Genomic DNA, 22,753 nt, shown 5'->3' on the forward strand with positions numbered 1-22,753 from the left:
ATCATGATTAATCATTTGACAGCACTAGTTCTTTTATATTGGAATAATAGTTCAAAATATTACAAATAAACTCAAATACTCAAATAAAAAGACTTCTTTCAAAAACAAAATTTTGCCTACCCCAAACCTTTAGTGTAGTTAGATATACTTGCACACAATTAATTGTGACTTCACATGCCACTGAACCAAATTTAAGTTTTATAAGTTTATCATTACATATAGTCACATACTTTTATAGAAGGCAACGTATAAACAGTATTTACAGCACAATAAACAATATGCTACTTCTCCATCCCAAAAACCAAATTTGCTAAGGTCACCTGAAATCATTTGAATAAGTGTTGTCCAGTGTGTTGATTCAGATAAACACATTTAAAATTTTATTTAACTTTGGTCAAAAATAATCAAACAAGTGTACACTTTCACAATGTTAGCATCATCATCATTTAACAAGGAACAAGGTCTGTGAGTACGTATCCGACCTGTCAGTTCCCAGATTTAAAGAGCGTCACAATCAGCTAGAACAACAACAACTTTGTATTTGTCAACCGTTAAGTTACGTTTGTCATTTTGACATCAGTTTGGCAGCCGCATGTCAAAATTCAGCAGCACACAAACTGTATGTTGTCACCGGTTTCTTTAAACCGCATCCTGATGCGAGATAAATCCATTTAGATCAACTCCCGCACGACGTACGTCTCTTTTGCGCGCAAGGAGCATCTCGACATCAGGATGTGATCCGTTATCTTTGATTGACTGGAAGAAAGCCAGTTTTGTCTCAAGAGGCACTGAACACATCGGTTTTGATTTGAGTGTTCTGCGACGGTCGTCACCGACCGTACGATATCTCGTATATTAGTGTCCAAATACTAAGCCGCACAAACCATAGCAGCACATGAATGGACAAATGGAGTGCTAAAATAAAAAATAATGCATGTCGAAGATAGCTGGGCGTCGTATGGGCAACAGGTTTTCGAGATCATCTAGTCCTCAAGATTACCGGTTGAGGATTGTTATAGGACATACAGACAGACTTAAGGCGGTAGAATCCCTTTACGAAGTAAAAACAAAAGAAAAATGTAATAAAATGAAAACTCTAAAGCGAAACAGACGGCAATACTGATGCTTTTCATGGCCAATGTCCTCAATCAAACAGTGCAACTGCAAATTCAAGTAGTACAATACGGAGATTTGCTTCCCAACTGGAACATTATGAGGGAATTGCGTTTTCTGGCTTTTTTAGACTCGTCCAACATGCAAGCAAATGCTGCGTTCATAAAATAAAAAATCGGGCCATTTTGTTTTCGTGGAAAGTCACATCAATCGCCAAATTTCAAATGTTTTGAATGGAATTCCCCAATAACGCTGCAGGTTTGGGTTCAGCAGGATGATTTCACATTTTAACCACTGGCGCTCCAGATCTACATATGCAGATTACATGCAAATATAGAACGTAAAAATCATACATACCTGCTCATAATGTAAAAACGCTTTCTCTTTGTAGTTATGTTACTTTTATTAAGTGGTTTGACACCAGATGGTGTAATATATAGATACAGTCAGTGAGTAGATATTATTATGCATGAGAAAACAAGAAAAAAGTATAAAATCAAAACAGAACAAAAATAAAACCGAATGAAAAAAAAAAAAAAAAAAAGTCCACTGACCAAAATGGAGACCTGTTTTAAGTGCTTAAAAGGTAGAACATGAAGGCCTGAGAGTCTGGCCAGAGGAAGGAATGTTAACAGGCATTAAACAAGCGCTCATGAAGGCCTGTATTTCGAACAGCGAGTACATACGATTGACAGCGAGACGTTACTCATCCTGGTGCGTTTCCATACTTTTGGTCGTCAAATCATAAAAACGTAAGGCTCAGCCGAAAGACGAATACATGTATGACTTTTGCGAATGCTGATTGATGTCGGTTCCGTCGCTGGAGAGTTGGTTGATATCGGCCTTTTCTTGTTTTTTATTTTGGTTTGGGGTCATTGTGAATTACTGACGCCTTCCCAAAGAGGGATTTTTTCCCCAAAATATATAGTCTGTCTCTCAGCTTCCTGCTTAACTAGAAGTGCTTTGCTTCATTGTCAGGTTGATAACAGGGCCATATTTCTCTTACAGATTTAACGACTAGGCTTATCATTGCAAAGTACGAGATTTCTTGAGCGTCCTCCGACCTGCGCGGGGGTGGGGGGGGAGGGGAACGGGGAGGAGGGGATGTTTCTTTTTCTTGATTTATGTTTCTTCTTGGTTTTTAAATCACTCTCTCTCTCTTTTTTTTAATTAACTTTGTCCTGGAATATATACAGGTTGTTGGTGGCGGCCACAGCTATGACGTTCTCTTTCGGGTGCCAGGCGGTGTGTAGGATCTTCTTGTTGAAGTCCAGGCTGTCCACGCTGATTTCGTCTTTCTTCCGTTTGCCGCCCGTGCAGACTTTGCGGGGTTTGAGCATGGCACGGGGTTTACTGTTCTCCCTCGACGCCTCCAGTGTGATGTCCCTGCGCGTGTTCCTGTCGAACATCCTAAAGAAATTGTTGTAGGAACCCGTCATAATGGCACTGGGAAGGATGGAAATGCAGGGGCCGATGAGATGAAAGAAAAAAAGAGAAAGGAAAAAAGATTAGCTGTCAATTTGTTGCAAATAATAGGACACAATCAGTTTCACCAGGCTTTTGAATTTTTTTGTTGTTGAGAATTTCTGCACCACTGTTTTCACTTACATACAAGCAAATCGCAATGCACTTAAGCTACTTTTTGTATCTGCATAATAGGTTGGAAACAGTTTTTAGATCTTTTTGTTTGTATCTTAAGTATTAAGCACTTGTTTTGATGCAGGATCAAAAATCTGATTCACAGGTGGGAGTACTTCTACCAAACTACTGGTTTCAACTATTTTGATTCAGTTGAAAAAACCTGATTCAGTGATTCTTTCAATCACATCATTTGTGTTCAAGTACCACTTCATCAATACCAAATCAGAAATAAAATCCTGTTATCATATAGGATAAACACTATTATTATTATTAAAGTAAACAGTATTACAATTGTTCACTTTTAAACCTTATAGAAGATTTTAATAAAAACTGGATCAAACACTCAAGCAAGTTGCTTCCACTATTTCTCTCTTTTTCTTTTTCTTATTTTTTTTTTTAAATAAGGGCTGAGTGGTTTTATCCATCAAAAAAAATTCACAAGAAGGTCGAGAGGTCCCAGATCGCAAGCACATTCGGCTGATTCCTGGTGAAATGTGGCACTGTCAGCTCAGTCTCGGCATCGGTGGGAAGATAATGGACCAGAGCTGTGCCGACTGTGCAGAACACTTCTGACTGACAGACGGCTTTTTCTCTATGAGTCTATCTCGGTTGAAAGCTCCGCACTCTGTGTAGTTGTGTGTATCTATCTTTGGCTCAAGTCCGTTTTGTCACAGGTAACGCTGCTAGCACTAGATTAGATTTTGACTGTTCAATCCTGACACAAATCTACAGTGTGCACGTGCGTGAGAATGTGATGTTCTTCTACTGTCTATGACAGCTTTTAGGTGCGTTATTGGCAGCGCCACCCTCTGGTTACATGAACGCATCGCCATCACATCAGCACCAAAAACATGGAGAATTAGTCAAAAAAAATGCACAGCTTTATATATATATATATATATATTATATATATATATATATATAATATATATATAATATATATATATATATAGATAGTATATATATAACACACACACACACCACATATAATCATACATATATATATATATATATAATATATATATCACAGTGTTACATTTAAACTACAGTGTTACATTTAAACTATATAATTTTGCCAGATTGTTTTAACTTCCCAAAACTGGTATAACATACAATATTTTTTTATTAGGCGCCCCGAGCACCGATGGTGTGAGGACCCTCTTGTATCTGGCTTTTGTTTATTATTATTATTATTATTCTTCTTCTTCTTCTTCTTTCTCCAAAATGAATCGCATTTTTGAGGGCTTAAACATGCTCGAAAAGTCCTGAAACTTTGCACACAAGCGTCAGACCTGGTGAAATTTCGTCTGATATAGGTTTCAGAAGGAGGGTGTGGCAAAATGGCTCGACAGCGCCACCTATCGTAAAAAAAAAATCAACAGCCCTCGAGCTGTGTTTCACCGTACATGCACGAAAATTGGCACACATATGTAAAGCATCAGTACCTACAAAAAAGACTCTTGGAGCAATATCCGAAACCCAACCAGGAAGTCGGTTATTTTTAATTTTATGAGCAAATTTTGCATCATTTTTTGTCATTTGCATGCCTTGTATTTTACGAACTCCTCCTAGAAATTTTTTCAGATAAACACCACATTTGGTATGCCTAATCTAAAGGCCTTTGCGATGTTAAATTGCGAAGATCTTGAGTTTTCGTTAATGGGCGTGTCCGTGGCAGCCTGACGAATTTCGATGATTCGCCATGAAAAAATGAAGGATTTGCTATAACTCAGACATACAATGTCCAATCTGCCACAAACTTCACATGTTTGATAAGACTCCTGACCTGAACAGATTGATATGCCCATATTCAGTTATAGTCATAGCGCCACCTACTGGCAACCAGGAAGTGACATATTTTACGCCGTAACAAACTACCCCGAGAAATTTTATGACATATATATTTTTTTTCAGTCACTCTATTCTAAAGGCCAGTGCGATGTTAAATTGTGATGATCTTGAGTTTTCGTTAAAGGGTGGGTCCATGGCGCGGTCACAAAGTTCGATGTCTCGCCATGGGAATAAAAGTTATTGTAACTCAGGCATTAAATGTCCGATCTTGCCCAAACTTCACATGTTCGATAAGAGTCCTGGGCCTGAACACATCTGAAGGCCAATTTTCCATCGGGTGTGGCAAATGCCTCGATAGCGCCACCTATACACTTTCAACAGAGTGCGCCTCGAGCTACGTTTCACGTACATGTACAAAAATCGGTACACACATGTACACAGCCCAATACCTACAAAAAAGTCTCTTGGTACGAAAATTCAAATCCCAACAGGAAGTTCAGTTTATTTTGAATTTTCTCTGCAAAATTTTGTGTCGTTTTTGCCATTTTTTCAGGGGTTGTACTTTAACGAACTCCTCCTTAGAGATTTATTCAGATCAACACCAAACTTTGTTCAGTGTAATCTAAAGGCCTTTGCGATGTTAAATTGCGAAGATCTTGAGGTTTCGTTGAAGGGCCGTGTCTGTGGCGGCCTTACAAAATTTCGATGTGTTTCGCCATGAGAAAGGAAGTTGCTATAACTCAGACATACAATGTCCAATCTGCCCCAAACTTCACATGTTTGAGAAGACTCCTGACCTGAATATATCTACATGCCAATATTCAGATATCGCTATAGCGCCACCTGCTGGCAACAGGAATGACATGTTTTACGCCGTAGAAACTACTCCTAGAAATTGTATGACATTTTTTTTTTTTTTTTGGTCAGTCTAATCTACAGGCCTTTGCGATGTTAAATTGTGAACATCTTGAGGTTTCCATTAAAGGGTGTGGCCATGGCGCCGTGACCAAAGTTCGATGTCTCGCCATGGGAATAGAAGTTATTGTAACTCAGGCATAAGTTGTCCGATCTTCCCCAAACTTCACAGGTTCGAAAAGAGTCTTGGCCTGAACACATCTGAAGGTCATTATTCCACTATAATCATAGCGCCACCTGCTGACAACAGAAAATGGCTTATTTTTACACTAATTTAAACATGCAATGTCCAATCTACACCAAACTTTTAAATATTTGGAAAGAGTCATGGCCTGAAGATATCTAAAGGGCCAATATTCAGTTATAATCATAGCGCCACCTGTTGTCAATAGGACACCTCATGCCTTATACTAACCTCAAACATTCCATGTTCAATCTGCACTAAATTTCATATGCTTGATAAAAGTGCTGGACTGAAGAAATCTACATGACAAAATCCAGTTATCAACTCATAGCGCCACCAGCTGGCAGCTGGAAGATTGGCACATAGAAATGACTTTGACATATTCCTCTTATATTTACCGCATTAAAAGCATATTTCTCGCTGTTCGCTGTTTTACAAAAGCCACCCGGCGGTGGTGAGCCCGGGTGCGAGGGCCCGTTCATCGCTGCTTGCAGCTTTAATTATTATTATTTTTACTTTTATTATATTATTAATTATATATTAATTTCATATTATTTTGCCAAAATGTTTATCTTTCCTGCACAGGTAAAAAATTTTTCTCTATATACTATAATTAAAAAATATATACTTTAGAAGTACTTGGAACTGGGGAGGGTAAAATTCTGCGCGAATGCAGAATCCACCTTTATTAAATACGCACCTGTCTGAACCGTTCCAACAGCACTCAAACTTGTCGAAAATGCAGTCGTTCTCGTAAAGAGAGCATAACTTGCTACGTAGGTACTCGTGTACCTAAAACAGAGGAGCACAAAAAATGTGAATCAGCAACAAAAACTAACAAAGAAATGGTCATATCATTTGCAAAATTACATTTAAGTGACGTGAGAGACTTTGGGCAGGTGCCGGCAGTATTTGAAGAATGTATTAATTGAAGACGTGAAACACCATGTTCTGAAAACATGACAGTACACGCTCTGGAATGTCAGCTGTTGCAATGATAAGATCTCTACTGTACCTGGTAGGTCTCTACGGGCCGGTTCTCCATATTCAGGTCCCAAACCTTAACGGAGAGGTAATCGCGGGTCATCATGTATCGACCGCTGTGGCTGAACTTGACATCAGATATGGAGGAGATGATTTCTGAGAAGAACGACCGACTGCTGGGATCTTCAGGTTCCTCAAAAACTTTGGACGAACAAAAACACAATATTTTTGATGACATTTCAGATTTGCAGCAGAAACATTAATAGCTGTTTGAATAATAATAATAAAAAAAAAAACGTAAAAACCAGCACATGAATATTACCATTCAAAAGTTTGGGGTCAGAAAGATTTTTTTTTTTTAAAGAAATTAATACTTTTATATAAAGATGCATTAAATTGCAAAAAAGTGACAGTAAAAGACATTTATAATGTTACAAAATGCCCTTGGAGGGGGAGGGGCTGCTTTCAAAAGATTCAATGAAATGTTCTTTTGTCCCAAATCAGCATATTACAATGATTTCTGAAGGATCATGTGACACTTAAGACTGGTGTAATGATGCTGAAAATTCAGGTCTGCTTTACAGGAAAAAAAAAAAAAAAAAAACATTTTAAAATATTCAAATAAATACATGAACATTTTTTTACTAAATGCTATTTTATATATTTGAAAGTTTTATATTACTTAATGATAATAATAATAATAAAAATAATAATAATAAAAGAAATAAAAAATATTTACGATTATAATATTTCACAATAATACTGTTTTTATTTTTAAAGCAAATAAATAGTCTTGGTGAGCATAAGTGCCTTCAATCAAAAACATCTAATCCCAAGCTCTTATCCCATATATATTCCCATTGGGGGGGATTTGTGGCCTAGTGGTTAGAGAGTTTGACCCCTAACCCTAAGGTTGTGGGTTCGAGTCTCGGGCCGGTAATACCACGACTGAGGTGCCCTTGAGCAAGGCACTGAACCCCCAACTGCTCCTCCTCGGAGGCGCCGCACCATAAATGGCTGCCCACTGCTCCGGGTGTGTGTTCACGGTGTGTGTGTGTTCACTGCTGTGTGTGTGCGCACTTTGGATGGGTTAAATGCAGAGCACGAATTCTGAGTATGGGTCACCATACCATGTCACTTTCACTTTCAATGCATTTGACTTGATCTTCCCATTTCTAGTGTGTTGATTTTACCTTTTATAGTAGTGTATAATGGAGATGAGATTGCCAAATGCCAAAATGTTTATCTTAAAATAAATCATACTGTCACATTTCCTTTTTGTAAAGAATCATTTGGAAATTTAATACTAAATAAAACAACAAAAATAAAGGACTGAATTGCATATATAACACTTAACAGGTAAATATCAAAATAAAAGGAATAAATTGGATATATAATGCTTACAGTCCATTAATTCCATCCAAACACTTCAGTTTTATGCACTTGCATTCAGTTTTGTAACTAGTGGATTTGAATAGTGGAAGTAAATGATGAGAGTTTGCCTTTTTGGTCTGGAGTGAGGTCCAAGTTGAGAACAGAGCGCTCGATAAATTACATAATCCATTGATTACACAACACAATACCCTGCTGACATTAAACAGTGGCAAAAACAGTCAAAACGAGAAGTTTCCACTGCCTTTTAGTGAGAGAAAAAAATAGACAACTAAAAGAAAAAAAAAAAGACTGGACTGACTTAAAATACTCACATTTGCTATGTCTATCGCAGAGCGCGGCGGCCCTCATGTCACAGAGGCGGATGGTTCCTTTACTACTGCTGTATACAAAGACGTTACACTGGTGTGGGTGACACTCGGCCGCCGTTATCACCTCCGTCAGCTCCTCCATATTAGCTGGTTTTATATCTACAATGTCTGAGGAGGGAAAAAGTAAAGGAAAGCAACAGAAATAACTTCCAACACACTTTTAAAGTCACTGAGCTGTGTCAGAGATGCAGGCCTTGGTCATTCCATGGGGACTCGGTTTCTGAAGAAATGGTTGAAAAATACGACTGGAGCTGATGGGGTCTCTTTAAATATATTCAGATTGGCCAATGTCTTAATCCACACATACTAAAAATGTGTATGTTTTGCAGTAAAATACAATTGTTCAAGGGGACATATTGTATTGTGAACCTATTGCAGTCTAAAAGATGAATATATTAGACCATATAGACGCAACTATATTACCTCTTCACATGCATAGAGAATTTTTACATAGAAGTCTTAAAAGGTACATAAAAAAAATTAAAATAAAGACAAACAAAAACAGGTATGTGGAATATGGGTTATGAAAATTATAGTACAGACATTCATAGGAAGACAAATTCAGATCAGGCACGTTTCAATAAAAAAGAGGGGAAAAAAAATTTTACTTCACTGACTGCGTAAAGGATACTAAAACTTCTATCTGTGATTTCTAAATGCCAGAGGTTTATTCTGAGGTCGTCTGCAGAAAGGTATGTTTCATAATCACTATTTACTGAAATGGAATTGATGTGATATGTATGTGCATTAGCAAATATTCTGCGTGGGCTTGCTTCCACCATCAAGTCCATCGGCATCAGCACAGGAACCTGCGAAACAACCAGAGAGTTACGTAATGAAATATTAAGCCAAGAAAAAACACACATTTAAATTAAAATAAATTATCTGGAATATTTTCTTTAACTCCCCCTCTCAAATTTTAAGTTAATAATTATATAATTTAACAAATTTGCAGGTTCTCTGATATTGGTTAATGGAAATGGTCAATGGACAAAAATAAAATTAAATCTGTAGTAAGCACAGTAGTTTCTTCTGCTCATCAAGGCTACATTTATTTGATCAAAAATACATGGAAAAATGTAATATTGTGAAATATAATGTAAAATAAAGTTTTTCTATTTTAACATACATTAAAATCGAATTTATTCCTTTGATGCAAAGCTGAATTTTCAGCATCATTACAGTCTTCAGTGTCTATCGTGTGACACTTTATACTGGAGTAATAGCTGATGGAAATTCAGCTTTGCGTCACAGAAATAAGTTATATTTTAAAGGATATTAAAATAGCAACCATTATTATATATTGTAATAACATTTTGCAAGATTACATTTTTTGATCAAATAAATGCAGCCTTGATGAGCATAACAGACTTTAAACATTACAAGTCTTACTGATCCCAAACTTTTGACCGGTAGTGTGTATATATAAGGGGTGTAATGCTTCACAAAAATCACGGTTCGGTTCGATACAACCATAGACTGTATAAAAACATGGACGTAGTGTCCGTGACGTCACCCGTAGATTCCTGAAGATTGTTTTAAGCGCAAAGTGGGCGATCACCATCTTGGCAGCGCGTCACTCCCGGATAATCGAAAATGGGCAAAAAGGCGGGTGCTGGTTGCTGAAGCCACGCCCACCTAGCGTGACAGCAGTGTCAGCAGCGGCAATCCACCTGTCACTCAAGTGGCCACGCCCTTAATTATGCGGAACTTTAAGGCTTAATATAATATAAACGGATGAGTTATAAAAAAAAAAATTCACCCCCTCACAGTTGTCATGAAGGGCAAAATTAGCTATATAGAACAAAATCATTTTCTGAACCAGGCTGTAAACATTTTTTTTCTGCTGTAAATTTGGGCATTTTAACATGGGAAGTCTATGGGACTGACTCTCTTTTGCAGTCATACCCTAGTGGCCAGTCGATGAATTACAGGTTTAGTCACTTCCTTGTTGGCTTCACGAGAGAGAGCGGGAGGTTGCCGCTTTGGATACAACACATTGGTTTCACGGTTCGGTATGTTTTTGATACAGCAAAAAGAAAGAAATGTCAGAGAAATTTCCTTGATTTTTACACTTTTTTTAAAATGTATTTATTAAAACAAACAAAGTATGATTTTTTATTTATTTTTTTTTTTTACTTTGAACAATGATGGAGCTATACTTGACCCATCTTCTGGGGTGTCTTCTTAGCAGCATATAAAACAAAAACCTCCTTATAACCAAAACCAAATAGCTCCTTATAAAAAAAAACAAATAAGGAACACATGTAATACTGTAGTAGTTATAAACAAATACAAAGAAAATCATTTTGTTTTTATATGGAACTCAGTGTTTTTACTCAATTTGTAAGTTTTTTTTTTTTTTCTCAGAAAGACGAGAGTGTCCACATTTTCTTCAGACAGCACAGATCTGCTTGATGAGAATGTCACTTGCAGTGAAAAACACCCTCTCGCTAGGGACAGATGTTCCAGGCACAGCCAGGTAACACCGTGGGAACATGGCAAAATGAGGGTATAAGTGCTCGTGTGCTTTCTACCATTTCAGTGGATCTGCATCCAAGGGAATACAGTCCACTGCCCTGAACAACTGCATTTCCCCCTCTGCCATTCTGGCCACAGATTTGGTGCTTGGCTCATGGTCATGGGTCATGAACAGGCCTCCAAACAGCTCAGTCATGGCCAATTTCTTTTCTTGTGGAGGTGATGTTGAGGGCTCCAAGCCCACTGTCTGAGTCTCTATGGAGGTGGCTCTGGCTCCGTGGTGCCTGTGGCTTGGCCCTGGAGAAATATAAACAACAATAATAATCTTACACTAGTAAAATTAAATGACTAGGTGTTGGAAATCATGTGTAAACTCATTTCTTCTAAGACTTTGACTGATTAAAGAGTCGTGAAGAAAATGCTCATAACCCATAGCTCATAACTACAAAAGGTTAGTATTAATCACACATAGGAATGTCATACACAGGCACATGAAATACAACAATACACAACAGATTATAAAGAACACAACATCAAGATGTACTCACAGTGTCAAAAATATTAAGATAAAAACATAAGTATGCAAATAATTAATCAAAAACATAGTAAGCAGCGAAATATAAATAGTACCTGTGGTTCAGTGCTCACAATCTCTGTGGTGAGAAGATCATAGACTCTCAGGCCAGTGGGAGAATCAGTGTAGCAGTGAGCATTAGTCAGTGGGATAGTAAGTGTAGCAGTGTCTGCTGCAGGTCATTTCTGAAAGCAGTTTTGACATCCCTCACTGCCGGGCTGTCATCATCAGACAGTACCATGGATTTCAGGATCGTCGTTTTCATAGGCAGGACCACCGACGTGGATGGAGAGGACTCAGTTTTCAGGGGTTTCAAAACTGTGATGACACGTCATTTTCAGACAAAGTCACAGTGTCACATTTTTCTTCCCAGCTTTGCCTGTCATTGCAGAATACACTGCTGTCTGCTGCTCAATACATCTTTCAATCATATCGTAGCTTGAAATCGATCTAGTTGGTATATCTTGGATGAGTTTGTGAATAGGAAGCTGCAGCAACTCCTGTTTTGTCTTCAACACATGGGCAGCTGTTGTGCTTCTGTGAAAGGAGGTCACAACCTTTCTGATCTTTGCCAGGAGGCGAGAGATCTGCTGCACTGCCATTGCTTTCTGAGACGCTAGATTAATGGCATGGGCAAATGGCATCCAGCAGCTCCAACAGCATTAACTATATTCCACTGTCAGCAGTCACAGGAATAGGTACATTCGCTCGCTCCAGCTTCCACTGCTTCGGTCATCCCTTTGGCCAAATCCTCACTCGTGTGACTCTCAAGGGGGTGTTTTCATCTCCCATTCAATGGTAAGGTAATGTGCCGTTACAGGTAGCTTTGTGTAGCCCTTGACGTCCAGCTCTCTGATGTCAGAGCAACCGCTAGTGCTTCGGCCAACTGGTTCTCTATTTGGGCCTTTGTTTTTTTTTTGTTTTTGTACAAGGCAGGAATAATGGTCTGGCTGAAATGGGCTTTTGAAGGAATAGTGTTTCGGGGGACTCAATTACGTTAAAGGTGCTGTAAGTAAGTTTTTAACTGTACTAAAGCATAAACATACCATAATATGTTTGCAGACATTTAAGAAACATGCTAAGTTAACATACTTGTTTATCTGAAAAATAATGCTACAGTTAGTTATTCTCCTTTGAAAATGTGCGTTTCCGGGCCGGAATGTCGGTCTCTGTTTTGGTGTCTATAACCCGCCCACTGCCAGTTTACCCAGCTGTATTTCGGCACCCCGGGTTGCCAGTTGGCAGAAAACACAATGCGTTTCAGAAAGTCTCGTACCGAACGGTTCAATACGAATACGTGCGACATTACACCCCTAATAAATATTTTATATATATTAGTACTGCCAAACGATCAATCACATCCAATATAAAAGCTTTTATTTACATAATGTATGTTAATGTATATATATTAATGCACACACATACAGCATATATTTTGAAAATATTTATATATATATATTTACATATATATATATATATATATATATATATATATATAATATATTATTATATATATATATATTCATATAAATGATATCATATATAAATATTTAACATATAAACGTAACATTTTTCACCCAGCATACACCCACTGACAGCTGGGTGTATACTGTGCATTTACATCACATGGCATGTACTCTACAGACTACAAGTTCTGGAAACATCTGACTTTAAATCTTATTAAATATGTATTAACTAAAACCCTGTGCTTCACTGCGCAGCTAACCTTCACTGGCTGCACTCAACTCAAAATATCATCCGAAGAGAAGCGGCAGACTAACCCGTAGTGTTGTGATTCGAAACGGATCTCGCAGTCTTCCGTCTTCATCTTTAAGGTTGTATCCTTCCGCTCGTTTGTCCCTTTCACTGATCTTCCATAGTTTGATGGTTTTATCTTTTTGAGAAAACAAAACAAAAAGAAAAACAAGTCAGTAAGAGAGAAATTGCATATCCAAAGCTAGTTTCTAAAACCTAGTGAGAGGAAATGAAGCCAAAAAGCACCCACATTTTCCTTTAATCAGAGCAAAATACGTCATTGTCTGTCTAGGTAGGCAGCTCAGATAATTTTGAAACAGCTATAGATACACCACCATTCATAAATTTGGAGTTGGTAAGATTTTCTTTTTTTGTTTGTTCTTGAAAGCCTCTAATGTTCACCAAGGTTGCATTTGATTGATGTAAAAATGCAGTAAAAACAGTAATATTGTAAAAAATATTAAAATGTTAAATTTTTGCAGAAACTTTTTTCAAGGTTTTTTTGATGAATGGACAGTTTAAGAAAATGTTTTTTGAAATATAAATCTGTTATAACAATTGTCACTTTTGATCAATTTAAGGCGCCACTGTTAAAGAAAAACATTTGAATGGTGGTGTACAAAAAACAGAAGCAAAAATCACAATAGTGTCTTCATACCGTTTGCAGAAAGGAGAAAGTGTGCAGCATTCTGTTGCGGGAGCCATCTGATTTTATTGATCTTCTCCTCGATTTCTAAACTTTTCAAGTAATCAAACTCAGGCTCGTGACTCTGAAAGGTGCTGTACACGTTGTATTCCCCTCTTGAGAGCAGGCGGTTTTTACTCTATGGAGAGAAACAATGAACACTTAAGTAAATGCATCAAATCACACTTCCTAAAAAAAAATTAAATGCAATAAAAATCTTTGGGTTGCATCACCTCCTGTTCTCGCTGAAATATGACGACTCTTCCCCCTTTGTCTCCTGTGGCTAGTAACTCCCCCGAATAGTTAAATTCAACAGTTGAGATAATGTCCGCTGCATATCCGAAAGGAAGAAAGATAAGACAATTATTTACTTCATACATTAAACATGCACAGCTTTAACAAAGTAGAAAGCTTTGACACCAAAATTAACTTTCTAAATGCATGTTTTTGATCTTATTGTGCAAGACTAATCATTGCACATCATGCCAAAGACAAATAACGTTTGTCTTTCATTAAATATTCATTATTCATGACTCTTCTTCATGCATGCTTACGTTTAGATGTTTCAAGCTCAAACCGGAGTTAAAACAAACCTATATTCTGAATCTGTCATATATTCAACATGCACGGCTTCGGCTCTGACGCCAAAATTGATCCTAAATGCATGTTCCTGGTCTTATTATGCAACACTGATTTGCCAACATATGCAATATTCAAGTCTCATTTTCATTCACATTTAAGTGTAGATGTTTTAACTGAAGTAAAACAGATCTATGCTCAGTGTGGATCATTTCCTGCCGCTTCACCCTTCTGATCTCTCGCTCGGGGGAGAAGGACACGGACAAACAGAGGCTTGATTCAGTGTTCCTGAAACAGAACAATCAGCTCAATGAAGACAGAGACGCACACAGGCCTGGGCTTCATGTAGCCGAAGGATCACACGCCATAAACACAGTACAAGAGATAATCAAACACTGAACTGAAACAAAACTACTGGCCATTTGGTTTCTTCACTGTGGATTTGTTGAGGAAACTCTGCATCAGGTGAAAAACACTGATGAGTGATGAATTAAAATCAGAGCAAACCTAATCAAATGATCCAGCAGGGACTTCTGTCTCAGTTCAGAGCTGGTTTTGGCTACAGGTTTTGTTTAAAAAAAAACAAGCATGAATAATAATAATAATAAAAAAAACATTATGTTTTGACGAACGGCAAAATGACTCTGTTTTCAGTTTATACAGAAACAGCACAGTATACTGTTGAGTACCATCAAAGCCAATGTGAGAATATCGTTTACACACCCCTGTAACTTTGTGTGTGTGTGTGTTTTTCTTTTTTTTGAACATGAGAGCTGAATCCAGACATAACCGACTAACCTAACACAAAATAAATGTACCACATCAAGCCTGGAAAACACACTTTAACATCCAAATTAACCTGACTTGGCATCTTTATTTTATGTCAAGCTGATTTTTATTTACTGTATTGGTCAGTTTATTTTAATAAATAATGGATAAAACATCAATTTATAAACAAAATGTGCAAACTATTTTATTTTAGAAAGACACAGAGAAATAAAGTGGCTGGTGTAGCTCATGTTTAAGAAGCTGAACTATTGCTGCAATGAAAGTTAATAGGCACCAAAGTTTTCAGTTTCTCCTTCCGTAATAAATTAAAACTGCTCATAACACAACATTAAGGTGAGAAAATGATGGTTTGCATGTATTCAAATAGATTAATAGCATCCTGAAGCTCAAAAAAAAAAAAAAAAAAAAAAAGAGATGAAAGCAAACCAAGGCATCAATTAGGATATAAAACTAACAGAAATCCAGGGTGGAAGGAATCAGCTAATGAGCGACACACAGGCGGTGGCCTCGGTCTCTGTCCATGTGTGTGTTCTGGACCGTCTGTGTCTGATTAATCAATCTCTAGTCACACCAGTGACAGCGAGTAATCTGATGACTCACAAACATCAGCGGGTGAACATCACGAAACACAACAAGAACATGGCCGGTCATATTTCAACATCAACATAAAGATTATTCTGCATACAGAAAATGAAGGCTTTACTGATGACCACTGCAAAAACATTTTCCTCTTAACTTCCTGTTACATTACTGTTCAAGTCATCACCACTTAATGACAGCAAATAAGATGTACACAAATTAAATCAGCTTTTACGCAATCAATTGAATATTAAAAAAAAAAAAAAAAAAAAAAGTACTATATATTTACAAAAAAAAAAAAAAAAAAGAATAGCATGTTATATGCAATATTAGTTACAATTTAATGAACGCCAATAAAATGACCACGTACACCATTCTATTCAATATTTGAAACATTAAATATCTGCATATACTATATTCTCATTAAAAATACTAATATCATTGTTATTTTTATGTAATAATAATATATAAGGATAATTTCAACAATAAGAGCTACAATTTAATGAATGCCATTAAGGTTAAAAAACTAATATTTATCACCTTCTTAAATAATATTATTTTTTTTATTAATCAATACTAATACTACTAACTACTTACAATTTCATGAGCACACATACGATTGCACAAATTGACAACTGATACATTTCTATACTATACAAAACACAATTAAAGTGCCCTTATTATGCCATTTTTAAGGTTGCTAATATTGTTTTATGAGTCTCCTAAGAACCTAAGTTTTCTCAAAAAAAAAAAAAAAAAAAAAAAGATTTAATTTTACTTCATTTCTAACTGGTTCGTAAACGATTCCTGCAAACCAGTTCAAAGAATCAGTCTCTCTAAACCCCTCCTTTCCGTGAGCTCTCGCTGCTGTGATTGGTCAGATGATGCAGTCCTTTGTGATTGTTATTCTCTTTTAAAGTGTGTTTTGTGTGCGAAACGCTCGCTGCCATGACAGAATGACAGTCCTGGAGACTGGTCAATACATAGAAAAGATGGTATGGATTGGACTTTACCAATGAGCAAGTTGGCGACGTAGAATGTGGGCGGACATTATGCAGATGTGTTACTTTGTGACGTACAGCTGTAACAGAATAAGAATTGAATTCCTGACGACTCTTTTAGGCGATTGCGAGCTGATTCTTTTTTTTTTATTTGATATACCATAACTTTATTTATCGTGCACTGTTAGCTTCACAAACAGCTACATGACACACTGCATGAAAGGTAATATTCAAAAAGGCATAGTAGGAGCACTTTAATATTATTATTATTATTGCTATTATTTATATTATTCTATACAAATCAACAACAGTTATTACCAGATACCAAAAATCTAAATATATCTTATAAATAGTTATCATGATCTTACAGTAATGACTGCTTAATTATGGTTTAATTGTCATAATGTACAAATTGAAAACATCTTATCGGTCCTAAAAACAGTGCTTCATTTTATTTCTGCAAAATATACGCACTATTCCCCCCCCCTCCTAAATTTTGGGGTTTAAGGTGACCTGAACATGTTTTTGTCAAATTCAATCTAGCGTAAAGAGACATGGTCAATAACCATCCTGATTTTTCAACCTGTGATGTGCATCTGTAAACAACGCAAGTACAGATAGAGAGGAAACACCACTGTACTGTACCACAACACAAACCAAAACAGCCGCAGCAGCAGCGAGGGAAGCGTAGGCAGGTACTGTGACCACCTCGTAAATAAACCATCCGAGCAAATATTAACAATTAACATCCACATCGGACATCAGCCACAACCTCCAGCAACATCAGCACCTCCCAAAACCAGATCAAATTAGAGCATCCTACAGTAACCCAAACGGCACGTTACATCACCGAGGAGTCCCTTAGCGCTAGGAAAAAGCTCAAAAACAAGCGGAGCACCCAGCGTGAGAGGCAGACGGAGATAAACACACATACCCATCCTGAAAGGTAGAGAGAGGCCATAATAGCACAGTCCCAGGCTGTGGCTGTGAGCAGCGCACACAAGACAGCAGAGGAAGATTTAAGAGCCTGGGAGTATCTGCGGTATGGACAGCGCTGGCTCGCCCGCAGGGAGGGTGAGCGAGGGGTGCCACGCGGCCATGTTGGACAGGTAAGATCGTGAGGGAATCCCTCCAAACAACACGAACCCTTCATGTGAGATCCTGACTGAATTACAGCCTTATAAACATCCACATATAACTTTAAGGAAGTTTGCACTGCAGTCCTTCCCACAAACAAATGACTCACTTCCTGTCTTTCAGGGGTAGAGAAACAGCACACAAGCAACTAAAACAATATATTCACCATGATTGAAAAAATTCAACTTTACATAATATCCATGACATTTCTGCACAAATATACACTACAAAATGTTATTGACTACATGCATCTGTCTCTCTCTCTCTCCCCATCTACACACACACTAGGGGTGGAAAAAAAACAACAAAAAAAACAGCATAGTATTGCAATATTTTCTGTGGAAATACTGTATCGATACACGTCCCCATCCATGCATGCATGTACACCTATTTTAGAAGACACCCAAAACAATATTAGGAATAGGAACCGTAAAAATGGCATAATAGTGGCGCTTTAAATCGGATGTAAGACTGTGTTTTATTTATTTTAATTTATTTAATTTTTTAATTATTTTTATTTATTTTAAATTTAACAGTAATTTACTTTCAAATGCCCCAATTGCTGAAGGGTCTGCATAACGTTTTTGAACAAGTTCAAGTGGCATTGTTCAAAATACCTGTAGTAGCACAGCAGTGCATACCTGTTTACATTTAGACTGTAATACAAATAATTGAGTTTGCCAGGTGCATACATGTATGGCAGGTTTTCATGAAAGTGTTGGTCAGTTTGTCTGGTTGACAATCCCATTCTGCACTGCAGCAAAAAAACTGAAGTGAGATAAACTCAGAATTTTTTATTTTTTTATTTTTTTTAGTTAAAACAGATGTTACCAAAGTTTTCCTTTGGGGACATAATTTGAAGTTGGAAAAAGTTAATAAATTACAATATATCATAGCATATATTGCTGTTTCAAGGTATATTTTTGCATACTTTATTTTTGCACTGAAGTCTGGCATACCACCGTGCAAAACACCTTATTTATACCTAATTGATGAGTCAAACAAGCAAACGAGAGTCAATATGAACCCTATTATGAACCCTATTTTCAATAAATCATATGCAACAAGTTAAGGCTGATTTATACTTCTGCGTCGGACCTACGTCGTAGGCTATGTGCCAGTTTTCATTTATACTTCTGCGTCGTTGTCCGCATTGAGGTGCAATACACATGCAGACCACTAGTCCGCAGTGTTCCCGGGCATGTTGCTGGTGTAACCCGCAGTACCACGACAAAAGCTGAAGAAGCAGCGGCTCGTCAGAGAAGCATTATAGCCGTGATGGCAGCAAATAAATATCAAATCATTAAATCATTATTTAAAACTACAAAAAGGAGACAACAACAGAACAGGAGAAGATGTCATTCTTTCAATCTCCACAAGGATTGTACCATGGCGGAAATCTACAGATGTATAATGCTATGTAGTATTATAAATGATAAGACACTTGTTCTTTGCTTTGTTTTATTTTATATAAGAAGGTGTAACATTAAAATATATTAAAGATATAGAGGGAGGGGCTCAAGCAGACCAATCACAGCGCTTGCGGTCCGCGTAGAATTGACACGCTGTTAGATTTTTGGAGAGGTGCACGTCAGGCTACGGCGTAGGTTTGACGCAGAAGTATAAATTGGGCTTTAATAAGGCTATAAGAACAGCTTATGCTCGGTTTCCTGCTCTAATACACACAAAACCAGCAAAAACAAAACATCCACTAGAGAGTGCAGAGAAAACCGGAAGTCTTCACACTTAGGAATTACTTAGATGGCAAGGAGCCAGCGACCATCTCAGAGCTGTTTATTATGCTGAGTGTGAGAAAGTCAGAGTACATTTAATTCTATGTTCGCATCCTGCAAGCACACAGTCTGAAGACCTGCTAAAAATACACACAATATGGACAATATTGTTTTGAATCCAAATTCGCATGCATCCTTATCACTACAACTCAAAATTCCATTTCCGTAGACTTCCACGGAAAGAAGGATTAGGCTATCGCTCGGAGCAATCACACCTCACATGCTGGTGAAACAGTGATCTCTAAATAACCTTCTCTACCACATAAGGGCCACTTGGCTCAGATGATATTACACCAGTCAACATGTGTCCGTTTCCTAGAAATGCGTTTTATTTTTCACAGAGGGCAAAGCGGAGAGCTGCAAGAGGCAAAAAGGATAAAAAATCAGCTGCCAGCTTACAAAATACAAGCAACTAGGATATTAGATACTTTTGATTTTTCATTATACTTGCTTCAAATGTCTCTGAACTGAATAAAACAGCTACATTTTGTCTCATATACAGTGACAACATTTGATATCTTTAGCAAAATAATGTAAAAACTAAATGAAAGGCAAATAAGAACGGACAATCTCAACATTATATTAAATCTCAATTTGCCTTTCTAGACTCACAAGCACATCTGTATTCCCAAACCCCCTGTAAAGCCTCAATGACTGATCTCTGGATGGAGCCGAGCGCACCCTCGGACACGGCACATGGATAACGTGAGCTGGTCGGACCAGTTGGACATGCTTTCCGCTGTTTCAAAGGCAGGATGTGCTTCCCTACAGGAGCCCCAGAAAACAGCAAAAACGTTCACTGACGCGCCCACCAGCAGACCAATCCATCAATCCACAAAGTGCCATGCCATCATAATACATTTTGATTTGGATTTATTACTACTACTGTACTATGAACTACTGTTCATGGGATTAAAAACTCGCAAAATAGTTTGACGAGCATTGCATTCTTTCTCACGGAGCCATATTTCATACTGAAACTGACATATTGTTTCCTTTTTAAAAAAAACAGCCAATTATCTGCTACTTGTCAATGAAAGTCTGACTTCAGGCAAAAACATTGTTTGTTTTTTTGAACTCGTCAATTTTTGAAATTTAAGACCATTTTGCTTCCGAAACATCATCTTTCTTAACGTCTAGTGTAAAGAAAACACCCAAAAATTTCCATCTTACACTTATTGAGTTTTTCTGTTTTAATTACAATAAATATCTTTAAAAGTCAAAAATGCCCAATTCTGCAGAACTTACACCAAACTTTAAAGGTTTATTACTATCTATATTCCAAAGACTTTTACAGACATTTTTGTTCATATATCACTTGCTTTATTCATGTAACATTTTATTTCTTAAAACATGGTAAAAATGTATTAATTTACTGGCTGTTGACAGTATTTTCCTGCTTTATAGAGTGATCTGACATCTGCCAACAAAATAAAAGCAATTCTAACCTGGCCTTGTGAAAAGGCATGTAAATTAGTGTTATTTTTTTTAATAAGATGCATCATTTGCATACTTAAAATAACATTTCAGAAAATATGTAATACAAATGTACAGCGAATAATCAACTAGGGAATTATGGTTTATTAGTTACATTTTTGCCATATTCTGCTGTTGTAACTCACCTTAAGCAGTATAAAAGGGGAGTGGCATCCTCATTCTTGAAAGCATTTGATTGGACAACAATTTGGACACGCCTATGAGTGCAACTCGAGTCATCAAAAATTGTGCTCTTTTTTTTCCTACCACAGAAACCTCAAATTTTGATTGAACTCACTATTTCATGTCCATTTAATTGCACATGTATGCATATAGCTTATGCATTTAATCAGGATAATATAAAAAGTCTATAAATTCGATAAATTAAGCGGTCTGTGTTTATTTTATGACAATGACCAACTGCCTCTGTGCATTATTCCTAACACCTATTAAACTGAATCATTTAGCAGGTGGTTTAACCCAAAGCGACTTAATAAAAAACATCAAAAGCATTCTGTCATACATGAGCCAACAATATTAACCGCACTGCAATGCAAAGTTTCAAGCACCAGAGGATCTGTCCATTGACTTCCCTCCATAAACATTTTTTGAAGAGTAATTACGAAATTTGGGCTGAGCATGTATATTTCCATGGATCTGTGACACTCCGGCCTCCATCTCTTCCTATCATTCCTTGCTATGCACCCTTCACTACACAGAACTCCTCCAATGTGTTCATCACTCATGCATACTCACCCAAAGGTGGTTAAGACAAATGCAAGCAGTTATTTACCTTCTGCAACATCTTCATCTATGGCTCCTTTGACCTGGGAGAAGCACCACTGGAAATCATTACCTCCACCAACCCCTGCAACAACAACAACAACACAAGTGCATTGAAATGCATGCTCAGATCAGCCTCCCAGAAGCACTTCATTATGCAGAAGTCAGAGCTCTGCCAGCCCGAGCATGCATACTGAGATAGTGCAGTGGATGTGGGTTTGATTTAGTGTCAGTTAAAGGGGGCTGGTTTGATGTTTAGGCCGCACTGCTGCCGCTCGCGCCCCCGCCTACCAACACAACCCCCCGCGCGGCGCGTTTACCTGCCATCATCGCCTGTGCCTGTGCCTTGAGCCTTCAGTGCGGCTTATCCTGGAGCTCAGCCGGGCGGACAGTGCAAACGAGCGCGGAATGAGAGCGAGCGGAGGCGAGCGGGATCTGCCCGTGATTTGGTTTCGCTTCAAGATGGCGCACGCTGCCCGTCGACATGACACAGTGACGTCATTTAACCAAGCGAGCCGTGCGCCCGGCGCGTCGTCGCTGCGCAGAGGTTTGCGCAGACGCTGTGTGAGTTACGCAAAACCAAACGCCCTTGTTTTGTTTGTTTATTGGTTGGATGAATGGATGAGTGTCAGGTGAAATGTTATACTGCTGCGAATGTAAAAACCTTAAATCCCATACTTTTAATCTCTCTTGAGAACAGGTCAAATTATGCAAAAGTGTGAAATATTAT

The 22,753-nt window shown here is 37.7% G+C and overlaps 1 protein-coding gene and 1 long non-coding RNA gene across 2 annotated transcripts; both read right to left on the reverse strand.

The window, feature by feature from the left end:
- Window positions 1-357: 357 nt before the first annotated feature.
- On the reverse strand, window positions 358-22,522 carry ppp2r2d (protein phosphatase 2, regulatory subunit B, delta). The gene is made up of 10 exons (XM_042735969.1): window positions 22,344-22,522; window positions 22,034-22,108; window positions 14,120-14,217; window positions 13,860-14,025; window positions 13,228-13,340; window positions 9,023-9,200; window positions 8,335-8,499; window positions 6,660-6,829; window positions 6,345-6,436; window positions 358-2,559 (listed from the first exon to the last, which is right to left on the reverse strand). The coding sequence occupies exons 1-10, from the start codon at window positions 22,351-22,353 to the stop codon at window positions 2,280-2,282; spliced, it is 1,347 nt and encodes a 448-aa protein (XP_042591903.1). The 5' UTR covers window positions 22,354-22,522; the 3' UTR covers window positions 358-2,279.
- On the reverse strand, window positions 10,758-11,582 carry LOC109099709. The gene is made up of 2 exons (XR_002019466.2): window positions 11,503-11,582; window positions 10,758-11,169 (listed from the first exon to the last, which is right to left on the reverse strand). It is a non-coding gene; the product is annotated as an uncharacterized LOC109099709 (long non-coding RNA).
- Window positions 22,523-22,753: the final 231 nt, after the last annotated feature.

The sequence above is a fragment of the Cyprinus carpio genome, chromosome B12 (assembly GCF_018340385.1).
Source record: "Cyprinus carpio isolate SPL01 chromosome B12, ASM1834038v1, whole genome shotgun sequence".
Taxonomy (NCBI): domain Eukaryota; kingdom Metazoa; phylum Chordata; class Actinopteri; order Cypriniformes; family Cyprinidae; genus Cyprinus; species Cyprinus carpio.